The 13777-nt window shown below is 50.4% G+C and overlaps 6 protein-coding genes across 6 annotated transcripts; 3 read left to right on the top strand and 3 right to left on the bottom strand.

Annotated features, from left to right (window-relative positions):
* The first annotated feature begins 739 nt into the window (after positions 1–739).
* Positions 740–2871, top strand: GGS25DRAFT_508062 (uncharacterized protein). The gene is made up of 4 exons (XM_049262437.1): positions 740–1345; positions 1450–1880; positions 1968–2199; positions 2279–2871. Exons 1-4 carry the CDS (start codon positions 1155–1157, stop codon positions 2310–2312), a joined length of 888 nt encoding a protein of 295 aa, XP_049113291.1. The 5' UTR covers positions 740–1154; the 3' UTR covers positions 2313–2871.
* A 1523-nt stretch (positions 2872–4394) lies between these two features.
* Positions 4395–5077, top strand: GGS25DRAFT_525675 (uncharacterized protein; the record flags this gene model as incomplete). Its single annotated transcript, XM_049264838.1, has 2 exons — positions 4395–4621; positions 4669–5077. The coding sequence occupies 2 exons, from the start codon at positions 4395–4397 to the stop codon at positions 5075–5077; spliced, it is 636 nt and encodes a 211-aa protein (XP_049113290.1).
* Positions 5078–5421: 344 nt separating this feature from the next.
* GGS25DRAFT_525674 (uncharacterized protein) lies at positions 5422–5866 on the bottom strand (the record flags this gene model as incomplete). Its single annotated transcript, XM_049264837.1, has 2 exons — positions 5422–5672; positions 5761–5866. 2 exons carry the CDS (start codon positions 5864–5866, stop codon positions 5422–5424), a joined length of 357 nt encoding a protein of 118 aa, XP_049113289.1.
* A 141-nt stretch (positions 5867–6007) lies between these two features.
* Positions 6008–8268, bottom strand: GGS25DRAFT_534794 (PCI domain-containing protein; the record flags this gene model as incomplete). Its single annotated transcript, XM_049265811.1, has 6 exons — positions 6008–6615; positions 6767–7175; positions 7228–7289; positions 7344–7569; positions 7622–7917; positions 7978–8268. The coding sequence occupies 6 exons, from the start codon at positions 8266–8268 to the stop codon at positions 6532–6534; spliced, it is 1368 nt and encodes a 455-aa protein (XP_049113288.1). The 3' UTR covers positions 6008–6531.
* A 538-nt stretch (positions 8269–8806) lies between these two features.
* GGS25DRAFT_508052 (60S ribosomal protein L20-like protein) lies at positions 8807–10100 on the top strand. The gene is made up of 4 exons (XM_049262436.1): positions 8807–8951; positions 9315–9499; positions 9554–9730; positions 9787–10100. Exons 1-4 carry the CDS (start codon positions 8948–8950, stop codon positions 9943–9945), a joined length of 525 nt encoding a protein of 174 aa, XP_049113287.1. The 5' UTR covers positions 8807–8947; the 3' UTR covers positions 9946–10100.
* On the bottom strand, positions 9883–13043 carry GGS25DRAFT_534776 (fungal-specific transcription factor domain-containing protein). Its single transcript, XM_049265810.1, has one exon. It carries the CDS (start codon positions 12758–12760, stop codon positions 10172–10174), a length of 2589 nt encoding a protein of 862 aa, XP_049113286.1. The 5' UTR covers positions 12761–13043; the 3' UTR covers positions 9883–10171.
* Positions 13044–13777: the final 734 nt, after the last annotated feature.

Genomic DNA, 13777 nt, shown 5'->3' with positions numbered 1-13777 from the left:
TATCTTGTCTCGTTTTGCTTTCGTAGTGCAGGCCAAAGCCGTGGTACAACATCTACGCCACCCGATGTGGTGTGCTAACTAGTGAGGGTAGGCACCTAGGGTAGGTATGCCGGAGGGAGGGAGGGAACCCCTGAGACTAGTATCATAGTAACTAGTATGCACTTAGCATCGCTATGACTCGTTGAGATGGTTGAGTGTGACGGCAGAGTTTGGCAACCATTCGGGGCTATCCTCATATGAGAATGGGGTGGGAAACACAATAGGTTAGTGCTATGTATGATCAATTGAATCTTACAAACGAATGGCGATGTACTACTAATAACTGTCAGTTATACATAACTACCTAGGTTAGGTAACTAGTTATTATTGGACACGAAACAGGACAAAAAATAAAGGACATCCATGGATGGAATGAATTAAAAATTACTTTAGCAGGCGTTGCATTAGCTGAAAAAGCTGTATCACTCCCTGGAAGCTCTAAAGGTTCCTTGTCGTATAGCCCTGTTCGTCCCCCACCGAACCTGCTAATCTCTCCCTTCAGGCGTTTCTTGGCCCCATAATAGAAAGTCCTAGTGGCACCTCCATCACCGAAAAAGGTGGGGAGAGAAATAGGTACAGAATGCGCTATACCAAAAATGGGTTGTGTAATGGGTGGGTGGTGTGTGGGTCAAGTCATGTGAAAGCGTGTCAATATCGGGTTGCGCCCGACGCGTGGGCCAACTACATCGCCATTTTTCAAAGCGTGTTTGCCTGAAAAAGATATTGATGTGCTACCAAAATGTGCTGATAGAATGTACTGCTTAGGTATAGTACGACATGGGTCTGACTGTATATAAGATATGCATCGCCCAAAATTTCTTTTCCTTTTCAATTCATCTCCAACTCTAGAACCTTTGTGCAGGTAAGGTAGGCAGGCCATTTTCTCATCTCATCTCGTCTCTTTTTTTATTTAATTCCATCTTCCATTTTGAAATCATCCAAAATCAATATCGGACCATCCACGCCTTCGAGCATAAATAGGTAATTGCCATTTCCAAACGCATCAAATTGGTAATTCCAAGACCGAACGGGATATTTGCGTTTGCCAGGTATTCATTTCTCGGTCGGAAACCTTCGAGAAGTCAATAATACCTCATTCAACAAACTCATTCAATATGTTCAGTCGACGATTCGAACAACCAACGAACAAGAGTTTCTCCAAGTCTCAGAAGATTAACAAATCCAGCTCTTCATTCAGTAAGAATCATGGAGTGTCCAAGAGTCGCCATGAGCCCCGTCAACACCGACGTCCAGCCACAGCGACATCTTCAAATTTAGCACATCCCACTGCTCTCTCACCAACTGGGTATGTTCTCTTAGTATTTCATTTCATTTCCCTCCTCAGAAAATTCATCAACCCTCATTTCACTCAAAGTACCTATGCATATCCTGACTTCCTCATCTCCACAGCAGCCTAACCCCCTCCATCGTAACCCTCGTAATCGGCAAAGACCAGCGTATCTTCGCCGCGCACGAGGACGTCCTCTGCGCCTCGCCATGGTTCCAGCAGACGCTGTCGGCGCAGTACCTGGATGCCTCCTCGCCCAGCAGCAGCAGCAACGCCAAGCGCATCCACCTGCCGGACGAGGAGCCCGAGATCTTCTCCTCCGTGCTCGAGTACCTCTACAAGGGCGACTACTACCCGCGCCTCATCCACAACAAGCGCCGCAACTCGTGGGAGATGGAGCACATCGAGGACGACGGCCAGGGCGCGCGCGAGTCCACCGTCTACCACCACGGCGTCGATGGCGATGTCCTGAAGGACACGGTCATTTATTGCACGGCTGACAAGTACGGCCTCGAGGAGCTTAAGCGGGTGTCCTTGCGGAAGCAGGGTCTGCGTAAGTGCCTCTTTTCCATCCATCAATCTCGTGTGTGCCTAGATTGAAAGGAAAACACCACTAACCATTTTATTTTTCTGTTCGTAGAATCGGGCATACAGTGCAGCACCATCCTAGCGTCGGCACGCTACGCGTATGCGAACACGCCCGACACGGACTCAAAGCTGCGGGCCCACTACCTCGCGCTCATCATCCGCAGCCGTGGCACCTTCAAGCGGAGCGGCACGATGCAGCTGGAGATGTTCAACGGCGGCACGCAGCTTTTCTTCGATCTCTTCGTCGCGCTGTGCAACCATGTTGATGATATTTCGTCGACACAGTAAGTTTCCTCCTCCTCCTCCCTCCGGACGTACACCTATGTGTTAGATTAGTCACGGTGTCCTAACATATATCCTCAGGAACACCCCCCGAAGCAACCGCCACTTCTTCTGAACATCCCATCCCATCCCATCACATCCCAGCAAACTATCACTTCCCCATCCATCTCAATAGTATCTACCTACCATTTCTCACCTATTATTATCCCATTCCCCATCACGAACCCCATATCATCATCTTAAAATCTAATGATCAACGTTTATGTTTCCATATAACTCAGTTGTTGTAATTATTTTATTTCCTTTCCTCCTGCTATCATCATAATATCCGGAAATCTACGAGAGGGGAATTCTTTCTCGGTGCGGGAAGCAACACGAAAAAACACGCACTGAGAACATTACCGGCGTTTCAGGTTTTGCTGCGTTTGGGGTCTCTCCCCCATGCAGACAAGGATTTTCTCGTTTTGCTGCTATTTAGTCTTTTCACATTTTCATGTTCATGTATCATTATCATGTCCGGGAAGAGGAATTCTTCTCACGGGTAGCCTGGGGGTCACAGTTTCCACGTTATGTTCGTTTCATGGGAGAAACACTGCTGGGAAGAAAGACGAAACGAAGAAAAAAAAAGATACCACGAGTTTTTGAGTTTTAATTGTTTTAACGACGGGGTCGGGTGGGCAGGGGAGCAAGGCAAGAATGAGCGAGATACGAACGAAGAGAAGAGGTTTCCCCTCTCAAAAGAAACCACGGAAGTAGGTGAGAGAAGAAGGGGACGGTATGGGAATAGGGGAGTTCACTTAAGAAAACATCGGGAGAAATGAAACTGGGCGGAAGTCTCACGAATATTCTCTCCCCTGTACTATTACACTTCTGAACTATCGTTGATAGCAGCAGCTGAGTGTTGAGGTTTGAGGTAACCTACCTAGCCAGCTGATGCTTTCGCGCCTGGCCTTTTTCTTTTCTTTTCTTTTCCTTTTCTTTTGTTCAGCGATACCAGGCCAAGTCAACGAGAGGAGGCTCTTTAGAAAGGCTCGAGAAGAACATGGATGGAAAACAATGAAAGTACCAATATTCTTACACATACATATAGCCAGTTTATCTGCCTAATCTATGTGCCCTAAGATGTAACTATCTTGAGATCTTTGAAAATCGTGAGAATTTGAATCTTCGTTTGACATACCCAGATATCACATGTGGGGATTATGTACGTAACCTACGTAGGGTAGTCCGGCGTTGGGACCATTCAACATCCAAACAGAAAATGATGCAATGCCTACCTAGATAAGGAAAGGGGTATTAGGGGCAGAGACTGAAAAAAAAAAAAAGCACAAACCGATACCCATGCCCCAGTCGTACGAGAAAAGCAAGTGTTCCCAACGGAGCAACTTGAAACAAGGCAAATGTGCTGATTACCTACCTAACCTAGTATCTACTACCTAATGTACCCGGTAACTAACTAGCCTGTATAAATATCTTGATTCGTCAATGGCACCCCCTAACTAAATCAATCCCCAGAGAAGAAAGTACCCTTTGCTAGTCTGAGTCTGTCTGACTCTGCTAATCTGACTCCTCCTAGCCTGCTAGCCCCCAACCACAACCGCGGATGCGTTCCCGCATCACATAAGCAGGCAGGCCTTCCCCGGCCTTGGAAGATAAAGTGCTTGCATATGAGCTAACCGGATGAGGTAGTCATTTATATCCATGTAGGTACCTATGCATCCTCCCGTCTTCTCCCCATGCGTAATGGTCCCACTCCCCAGCCATCTCGCATGTAGGTAGTTATTGGCAGCTGGAATGTATGACACGAAATTGAATACATGTATTTAACTATGAGTCATTCCTCTATACCCCTGTACAACGCATGTATGTAGGTATCCGTGCGTGAGATCTGATAGCTAGGTATTATTCCTAGGCAATCTCGCATATGAGGAAAATGATGCGTGCTGTGCAGGAGAAGAAATGTCCGCAAGGGAAAAGGGGGGGAAAAGGAAAAAAAAGAAAAGAAAAGAAAAGAAAATCAAAGATAACATCTCTTGGATAAGCGAGAGATACTGACCATGTACGTAATCAAGACCTGTCTGACCTACCTAATGTCCTCGGGTCCGGTCCTCCCCGAAAGATTCTCACGATACCCTAGGTACCTATCTAAGATACCCAGTACGTAGTTAGTTAGATGACACAGAACTATCATGTAGGTATGCAACAATCCCATCCTCTACAAATACCCCTAAACATCAACCACACCCTCTTCGCCGCCTCCTCCCCACTCCAGTACGCACCCGCAACAGTTCCCAACCCACCAGGCGGCGACGTATGTTCACCCGCAAACCATACACCGCGCTCCACACCAATACCTCCCCTCTACGCACCCCCAAACGCCTCGCACAATCCCACCGACCCAACGGGCAGATTAGTGAACGACCCGTACCCGGCAAACCCATCACCCTGCCAGTCCGCTGACAGGAACCCAGAAGGGCCTCCAGCCAGGGGAAGCAGGATCGTAGTAGGGTAGCTTGGAGTAGCACCGGCGGAAGTCATCATCGAGGGCTCGGCGGTACTCAGCGGAAACATCCCGCCCCATGCCCCGTATCTATCAGCCCAGTGATGCAGCGGCGCCCCCACTGGCCGTACCTAGACGAAGAACCTGATGATGGGCTGGGAGAATGGCGCTGGCAAGCTGGAGTGCGAAATGATCTCCGTTCGCCACTTGGCCGGGTTGGTGTCGGCTGCGCATTCGGGGCTGAGAGAAGAGAGGATTCAACGACGGGGAATGGTGGAACCCCCCGTGGTTTCGGGCTGCTGCTGCTGCTGCTGTTTACGATACCTAAACAGCATTCCTTCCCGAGCCACGAGGGTCCCAGAATGCACTGGGAAACTTGACGAAGACCTACCTTATCGAGGTTGCCCCATAACCAAGACTGCAGATGGCGTTTGCTATCGGCGGAGCCAGGGGCGGTACCTAGGAAGAACGCTTGCATTCCGTGTCAGCCACCCCCAGCGGCGCGGCAAAACGATTGCATCGTCGAAGGCACCTTGGTATCCACCAGCAGCCTCAACAGAAACCACGCCCGGTTGGGTGTGTAAGTGTTGGATATCCGAGTTAGGTACCTCGCACCCCAAGCCGCAGGCTAGCTTTTCTCTCTACCTGCATCGCAAGGCCATCCAGGAGACTCTTGTAAGTAGTTAGATGCCACATACAAGTTGTCCGTATGCCAGTCAGTCAGTCAACCGTAGCCCATCAAAGAAGGGGTGCCGACACCGAACATGCCGCAGCAAGCAGCCGGTCGACGCACTCGGCCGCGAGACCCCGGCCCCGCAACGAGGGCAGGACCGCGACGTCGTGGATGTATGTAGTACTGGTCTACATCGGGGGGGATCCTGCCTAGGAAAACTGTCCAGGGCCGGCGGCGGATGGGGTGCGAGATGGTGTAGCCGTGGACTTTTTCCTTCTGCCCCTTTTCTTCCTTTGCCCCTTCTTCATCATCGTCGTCGTCGTCGTTGTTGTTTTAGGTCTCATCGTCCACGAGAGCTAAACATCCCTCTGGGAAGAAGAGGCTTCACACGCTCCAGAAGAACCTCTTGGCTTTCTGGGAGCCCGGGGTGTATCGCATCGGCGACGAGCATGAGGCCTTGGATGTCAGCCGTGGTCATTGCACGCCACTTGGCCATGGCTAGGTAGGGGTGGATATTAGGTATGGAAAGGTTCTAGAAGTTATTCTGTCAAGAAGGCTACGGCAAGGACGATAGGAGAGGCATCTTCAGCTCACTAAAGCGGGGTTAACGTCTTCTGCAGCTCTGCTTACCCTGCCTTACCTTCTTTTTTTGCCAATGAAAATGATATGTGATACAATATTCATTAAGTATTAATAGGAGTCATCCCTCTAAGCTTCATATCCTTGCACAAAACCCCCACCCCTCAAAAAGGAGAAACGTTCGGTTGAGACCTCCTACTAGCTCAGGAATGAGAGTTGCGATTACCATCTCCATGAAAAAGACGGGGCTTCTCGTTATAACCATCTAACCTTACTTTAAACCTCAAAAAAAGCCAAGATGGATACTAGGTATCTCTTTGGATTTTGATTAGTGCCATAATAAACTATTTGAATCAAGGCGGAGGATGCATGACGGGATCTAACGCAGGTGCCTTCCCCACACCTATCCCAATGTCAGCCGCATTCTTGATGCTGGGCATTACCATGGTACTTAATGCTCGTGCCCTTCTTGATGTGCTTTCAAAACTTCCCGATAAATGTCTAATACCTAATAGGTCTGGATACTCGCCGCTTTGCGATATTTGATCGTATGCATTTTATACTCCCACCGAGTCCACAGACTCAGACCTTCGTCCCAGGGAAGGCGCCATTCTTGCTCAGCACGACAATACCGCGCTCGTGGGCGATATATCCCTTCATTAGATTCTGTCATACGGTTAAGACGTTAGTGAGTCATAGAACCTGGATATAAGGGGATGTGTCACTGAAAAGAGCGACGTGCTCATTCGTAGACGACAGTCGAACATCATCCACTACGTATTATGCTTTAGAAAAAGAGGAAAGAAAAAAGGCTTACCTTGTAGATCATGTTTGCCAAAAGGCATTCCACCTCATCGGTATCAATTTCTTCTCCACTACTGATTCTTATGGCAGCCGCATATTCAGCCACCGGTATTCTTGTGCGGCGAACAGGCGGCGAACCATCTTTACCATCTTCGAAGCCTCCCGCGATGAACACTTTCCGCAGCAGATTTCTCAACGCGATATCGCGACCACGCTCTAGAGTTAGGTAGATGCGCCGCTTGATGAATTCGTCCTCACCATGTCGTAGTGCAATATCAAAAGCACTGAGATCTCCCTTCTTAATCGCCTCACCCAACGGTAAGAATAGCCGCTGTAGCCGTGGAAATGACTCAAGCAGCTTGGGACTGGGAAGTGTATGAGTGGTCAAAAGGTGACATGGAATCAAGTAGGTTAATATTAGCCTAGAAAATAATTAGTACCTATAAAACCCGTTTTGATGTCTAGCCGACTAACTCGAGGTTATGCTTCGCATCTTTGTGGCACATCAGCCAAGCTGTAGTGAGGTGCTGTTCCGCCTATGCTGCGTCAGTTCGCATCACGACACATGAAATAGGTTATTCTGTACATACCTGCACATAGTTTTCCTCAAGAAACGCCAATACTCCCTCATAATACTTGAAAGTAACCTGCTGGGATTTGGGGAACTTGTCAAGGGTAGGCATGTCGCCTCGGCCCGCCTGAATGGCTCTCAGGACATTCTTGGATAAGGCTGCCGAGTTTAACTTGAAGTAACTCTTAAAGAGGAGATTGATTGCATAGTAGATTCCCCATTTGCGCGACTCTTCTAGCGGTGCTCTAACGATCATTAGCCGATGTTCAATAGGGAAGAGAGACAAGGGGCAAGCACCTGTCGTTGAGGCAGGTCTGAAAGATTCTGTTGAGATGTCTCGTGCAATCCTCAAGATATTTATTCTCTTCAGCCTCTAGATCAAAATCGTCTTGCATAACGGTCTCAGCAGTGTCTTCACCACCACTTCTTCTCTCCTCGTCGGCTTGTATGGCGAATATTCTTAGGTACCTCCCCGCAACATACAAGCATGGAATTGTCCAGTTTTCGAACTCATAGTGAGTGTAGCCACGGATGACCTGCAGCGTGAGATCCTTCCATGATTGATAAACTGTCGTTCGCGACGACTTTGATGACTTGTACTCGTAAGCAACCAACCAACAAAGTTGTGACCAAAGTTATTTATTTATTCATACCTTGGCATCTTTGCGTAGACCCTCGACGGCAAGAATCTCTCCTACAGCCTTCCAATAGGCAAGGTAGATCTCAAACCAGCCAGTTGTCTCTTCCTGGGATAGTCTTGGGCGGGAGGGATCTTGGTAAAATAAGAAGTTGAGGTCGGCCGTGACATCTCGAAGATCCCCACGACCCCAGACAGCTAATAGCTTGTTGGGGTAGGTATGTACATCTGGATGAAGGGTCTCGGCAAGTTGATCACCCTTCATACCGGTAAACGCCGTCTTGAAATCATATATGAGGGAATCCATGGCCACTAGGTACTTACCTAACTGGCGAGGTACCTAACGTAGTCGGTAAGAGGGGCAAGGTCGTTTTGAGGGTGAGTGAGTGCTTAGATTCGAAAGAATGACAATTCAAAGTAGTTTAAAAGAAAGTATTAAGCATGATGTGTTTGCCATGAGATTTGGTCATGTTTTAATGACGAAGAAGTTGTTTTTGAGTTGATGATTGAATGATTGAATGGTTAAGATGCATTCTTTGAAGATGACTGAATCACTCTGATTGGTCCAGGTTCAGTGTGAGTTGAGCTGAATGTAGACTTACCTAATGCAATGCTACGCTAGCGTTACCAGCCACTAACATTGCCATTTGCCACACCCCATCTTTTCAAGGTTCAAGTTCAATGTTCAATCTTATCGTTATCGGTTAAACTCGAACTACGGATACACAACAAATCAATTGATGACTGATAACGTAGGTTTTATCTGCCCCACATAGACACTAGGGCGAGAAACCCTTAGCACCAAAAATTTAGTCGATTCATTTGGTGGTAAGCGAATTCAACATCCAACAACCGAATTAACTCGGATCTTTTTTTTCCTACTACGAACCGCCATTGCGATCAACGACCACACATACATCAAATCACCGTAGGTTTTGCACTTGAACTATTCCTTAATTCTCTCATTCATTGCTAACATTTTCAAGATGGGTAAGCTACATTTCCTTCATTCCTGGCATGCTGCATGCCATATGCCATATCCCAGAAATCAGCACAGCCGACCGAGATGGATTTCGAAATGGGCGACGCAATCGAATATTAGCCAGACGAAGAAACAACAGCGAAACCGATTTCACTCCAATCTCGCGATATTCACAGACAGACTCTGCGAAAACGAAAGGGAATCAATTGAACGATGATCGACTGGACAAATATTTGGATCTTGGCAGCCCAACACAACTCGAAAAACCCGTCATGCGCGTGGGACGTCAATATCAACAAAGCCTTTAATGGACAACACTTGACATTGTGACTTTACTACATCAAGGAAATAACTAATCATGTTGGCATCAGGTCGTCTCCAAGAATACCAGGTCATTGGCCGCCACCTGCCTTCCGAGGCCAACCCTACCCCCAAGTTGTACCGCATGCGAATTTTTGCTCCCAATGAGGTCGTAGCCAAGTCTCGCTTCTGGTACTTCTTGACCAAGCTAAAGAAGGTCAAGAAGGCCAACGGCGAGATCGTCAGCATGAACAAGGTACATATCTTGGATGATGAACGATCAGACATATAGTATCTAACATTATAATAGATTGCTGAGAAGAACCCTCTCCGTGTCAAGAACTTCGGCATCTGGATCCGATACGACTCCCGATCCGGTACTCACAACATGTACAAGGAGTACCGCGAGATGTCGCGAACCGATGCCGTTGAGGCCCTCTACTCCGACATGTCTGCCCGCCACCGCGCTAGATTCCGGTCGGTTCACGTACGATATCATCCTTACCTTTGACTTCGCTCTACCTATAACTAACCATGTTTTAGATCCTACGCGTCGTTGAGGTCGAGAAGATTGAGGACGTCAAGCGACCCTACATCCGACAACTCGTCACCAAGGATCTATCCTTCCCCCTACCTCACCGTGTCCCCCGTATCAGCAACAAGAAGGTGTTCAGCGCCACCCGACCTTCCACTTTCGCATAAGGGTTTTTCGTGTCGTAGTTGGGAGGGGTTTGGGAATCGGTCTGCCGGTGTTCATTACGGAATTGCGGAAAACTTGATTAGCATGTGTGCTCTCGACAGATAGAGCAGCAAATGCATATAACAGATGACCAAACGATGATTCTTTTTTAATTCATTTTGCCTGAGTTGCGAGTCGTGAACTACTTTGTAATGCTGCGTACTAGGTGATACAGTTCTAACCTATCCATCAAAGGCTCATCTCGCTAGATGCAGATTTTGACTGCCCCTCAGCACCAGCTTGGGTATCATTAACAAAGTCGTCCCAAGCACCCCAATCCCCCATCATGCTCGGACCGCAGAGGTCCAGAGGCATGCTAAAATTCCTCCACCCCCACATCATCGACTCGTCTAGAGAGTACGGCGACATGGCTGCTTTGTCTTGGTTTGGCGGCACACTGGGCTCTCTCGTCTCCTCTACTTCCATCTCATAAACACCTCCTGCTGGTATCGGTTCTATCGTAGTATTGCTGCCTCCATTTGAAGGCCCACCGTAGTCAGTTCGTACGTGTATTGTGTCGCCAGCTACTGACCCTGCAACGTCCATCAAATCACCGGGCATGGCGGCAGTAGTGTCCGTGCTCGTGTTCATTTTCGTAGCAGAAGTAGTAGCATAAGTGTTCGTAGAAGTATTAATAGCACCCCTCCTGGCAGCCTTGGCCTTCTTGTACAGCTTCCTAATGGGCCGCCACAGGGTCCCGCTCTTCGTGTCGGCGATCACCTCGCTCCAGCGCGGGAACACGTCGTCGATGATGCGCCAGGCGCGGTCCACTAGGTCTTCCTCGTCCTTGGTGGTGGTGGTGGAAGGGGTGGTGTACGTGCATAGCTCGGCGAGCGCAACAGCCAGCGGGTGCCACTGCACGTAGGTCGCGGCCCACCACGTGAAGCGGTCGCCGAAGGGGCCGGTGTGCAGGTACTCGGTTAGTTCCATGATGGAGACGGCTGTGCGGAGGGTTGCTGCGCGGGGGAATATGGGGGCGCTGTTGTTATTGTTTAAGGTGGGGGGGGAAGTGAGGGGTGCGGCTTCTGCTACCGTCCCCGCTTTTGATTGCTGCTGTTGAGAGGCAGGTAAGGATGCTGATGGTGAAGACGACGAGAGTGGTGGTGGCCGCTGCCGCGCGTGCAACGGATACTGCACGTACAGCCACAGCTTCAGTATGATCAGCCGCACGGTCGTGGACGCCAGGTACGACGGCGCGTGGTCTGGGTCCGCGCCCGCCACAAACTGCGCCTCGAGCCGCCGTGCGTGCTGCACCGTCTCGTCCACGCTCTGCGGCGGCGCCAGCGCCACCTCCCCCTCTCCCTCGCCCTCTCCTCCCCCCTGCGCATGCTCGGCCAGCAAGAAGATTCCCGAGCTCTGCGCCGTGCACAGGCTAAACGTCGCGTCCGACGGGCCCCTCTTCTCCTTTAACGGGCCGCTCGACTCTGGCCCGAAATCCGCATCGTCGATGTTCAGGGGGAGCTTTGTGTCGTAGCTGTCGCGCGCGATGATGGCGGTGGTGCCCCTGTCCTCGGACGCGCGGATGTCGAGCACGATGAGCTGCCACCACAGGCGGCGGCGCAGCTCGGCGGCGTAGGCGGGGAGGCCGGCGTTGGCGGACTCGCGGTGCAGCCGCATGGCGTGCGCGAGGCGGACCGGCAGGCTCAGCAGCGCCCAGGACGCGCGCGAGCCCGCCGTGCTGCGCAGGCACGCCGCGTACAGCGACAGCGCCTGCAGGGCCTCGAGGGACGTGGCGCTGAGGTAGTCGGCGCGGACGAGGGCGCGCTCGAGGGCGGACGCGTACGCGTGGGCGAGCTCCGAGCGCCGGCGGCCGAGGCGCGCGAGGCAGACTTTGGGGGAGAGGCTGGCGATGGCGGCGTGGTAGATGGAGAAGAAAAGGGCTTCTCTGTCCGGGGGCAGGCGCGCGGAGTCTGATGATGATGATGATGATGGTGGGGTGTCGGCGAGGGCGAGCAGGGCGGGTTCGATGGTGGGGCGGTGGAGGATCTTGAGGATCATGTCGACGTTGGTGAAGTAGACCGAGGTGAGGAAGCGGATGTGGTCGGGGGGCGGGTGCTCGATGGCGTCGTGGGCGATGCGGGATGCGTTGCCCAGGAGCATTCCCGGGGAGAGGGCGGAGGCAACGGTGCTGGGGCTGACGCTGTTGTCCATCGCGATCGAGTCCGGCGTGTTTTGCTGCTCGTCATCATCGTCCGAGTCCGTCGACTGCTCCAACGCTTGCCTTAGCCCTTCCACCTCTGAGCAGAGGCTGCCCCAGAACTCCGAACTGAGATACTGCGTTGCTTTGCTGCTATGCGGGAGCGGTACGTTTCGTCCCTCCTGCTGCGCTTCGCCACCCACCACCGCCGCAAGTCCTGCCGAGTCACCAACAGCACGGCGAGCACGATGGCTTCCGCCCGAGAGCTCCTGGAATTCCGCCGCCAACGAGTTCAAAGCGGCAGCAGCAGCAGCAGCAGCAGCAGTCGAGGACTCGCCCATTTCCACATCTGATCCGGCAGTCGGGTCGGGGATACCGACTTTCCCCACGATAGACTCGAGACGGGTGAGACGCTGGAGCAGGTCCGAGTTCTTGCTCTTCCGGGGCTTGCGGGTGCGCTTACGGGCGGGGATGACGCACTCGGCGCCGGAGCGCACACAATGATGGCACGGGTATTCACGGCTGCATTTGAGCTTCCGGGCCCGGCAATTTGTACAGCTGAGGGGTTTCTGCTGCTGTGATGATAGTAATTGCGACGGCCGCTGAGTCACGCTTGCTGCTGCTGGTAGATGCAAGTCCATTATGTCGCATCCAACCACTGGAAGTATATATCCGTGTTACCACCTATGTAAGTGAGAAACTCGATAATATGAATGATATGAATGAAGCCAAGACGGCCAAGAAGCGGTGATAGCCGGGCCTTTGACTTCAACCTTCTCTTCTTTAACTGGACAAAAAATTTAACATCAAGTATGAGATTATTTTATCTGCTTAAATGATAAATAAACTTATAAAATCATTCATTATATGCATAAGGAGCAGCATCACGGTCACGACCATGTTGATGAGCGCGGAGTAAGGAGTATCCGTATAGAGGTTTAATTATTTATGTTATTTATGTTATTTATGTTATTCATGTTATTCATGTTATGTACTACTAACTAGTAGTGTACATAGCAGTGGGGCGCATTAATGCTATCGATAAGCTTTTCTATACTTATTCAATTCAATTCTTACTCCAATCTCCTTCTCTCCTTTTGTCATGTTTCTCTCCTTTTGTCGTCTTCTAGGTGATAGAGACTGATGATGATTGCCTTATTGCGGTGGGAACCCTGCTTCTCCTGGATGTGACCGAGATATTCGTCCAAGTTTACTCCTCCGTCCTTAGGTTTGTTCACGAGCTCCGCTCTCTTCCTCTCTTTTACAATCTATGTTTTTTGATGATTTCCTTGATTTTGGACTGGCTTGAGCCTCACATTCGCACCATTCGACATAACACTTGACTTTTCTAGTCAAGTTTTGTATTGACACTCCTTCGAGGTCGTATGACATGTGGAGCTACCAAAGAATTATATATTTGTGCCGCCTGTTGATCGGCGGTGGTGAGTCCGCAGCTCTTGGCATATCTAATCAGCTCCATTGCCCAAGAAACGATATCAGCGTTCTGAACAAGCTTCGTCTCGTCATATACCATTGCTTGCATTCTTTTGAAAGCGTCGGTAGGATCAAGCCTGTATGCCCGAGTAATTCTTGTCAGTGCGAAGTCGAGGCTGTTACGGCAGGACGCCTGTTCGTCCGGCGTCAGACGGGCCTGGAAC

This window comes from Hypoxylon fragiforme, assembly GCF_022984875.1.
Source record: "Hypoxylon fragiforme strain CBS 206.31 chromosome Unknown GGS25scaffold_9, whole genome shotgun sequence".
Classification (NCBI taxonomy): Eukaryota; Fungi; Ascomycota; class Sordariomycetes; order Xylariales; family Hypoxylaceae; genus Hypoxylon; species Hypoxylon fragiforme.
Note: the sequence above shows the minus strand (reverse complement) of the source record. Positions and strands in the feature narration are given on the sequence as shown.

Excerpts from the sequence above, each read along its gene's own strand:
- GGS25DRAFT_508062 (XM_049262437.1), top strand. The coding sequence starts at position 1,155 with ATGTTCAGTCGACGATTCGAACAACCAACGAACAAGAGTTTCTCCAAG. Across the intron at positions 1,346-1,449 it reads ACTGCTCTCTCACCAACTGG|CAGCCTAACCCCCTCCATCG; the intron begins GTATGTTCTCTT and ends TCATCTCCACAG. Across the intron at positions 1,881-1,967 it reads CTTGCGGAAGCAGGGTCTGC|AATCGGGCATACAGTGCAGC; the intron begins GTAAGTGCCTCT and ends TTCTGTTCGTAG.
- GGS25DRAFT_508052 (XM_049262436.1), top strand. Across the intron at positions 9,500-9,553 it reads AGATCGTCAGCATGAACAAG|ATTGCTGAGAAGAACCCTCT; the intron begins GTACATATCTTG and ends ACATTATAATAG. Across the intron at positions 9,731-9,786 it reads CTAGATTCCGGTCGGTTCAC|ATCCTACGCGTCGTTGAGGT; the intron begins GTACGATATCAT and ends ACCATGTTTTAG.
- GGS25DRAFT_534776 (XM_049265810.1), bottom strand. The coding sequence starts at position 12,760 with ATGGACTTGCATCTACCAGCAGCAGCAAGCGTGACTCAGCGGCCGTCG.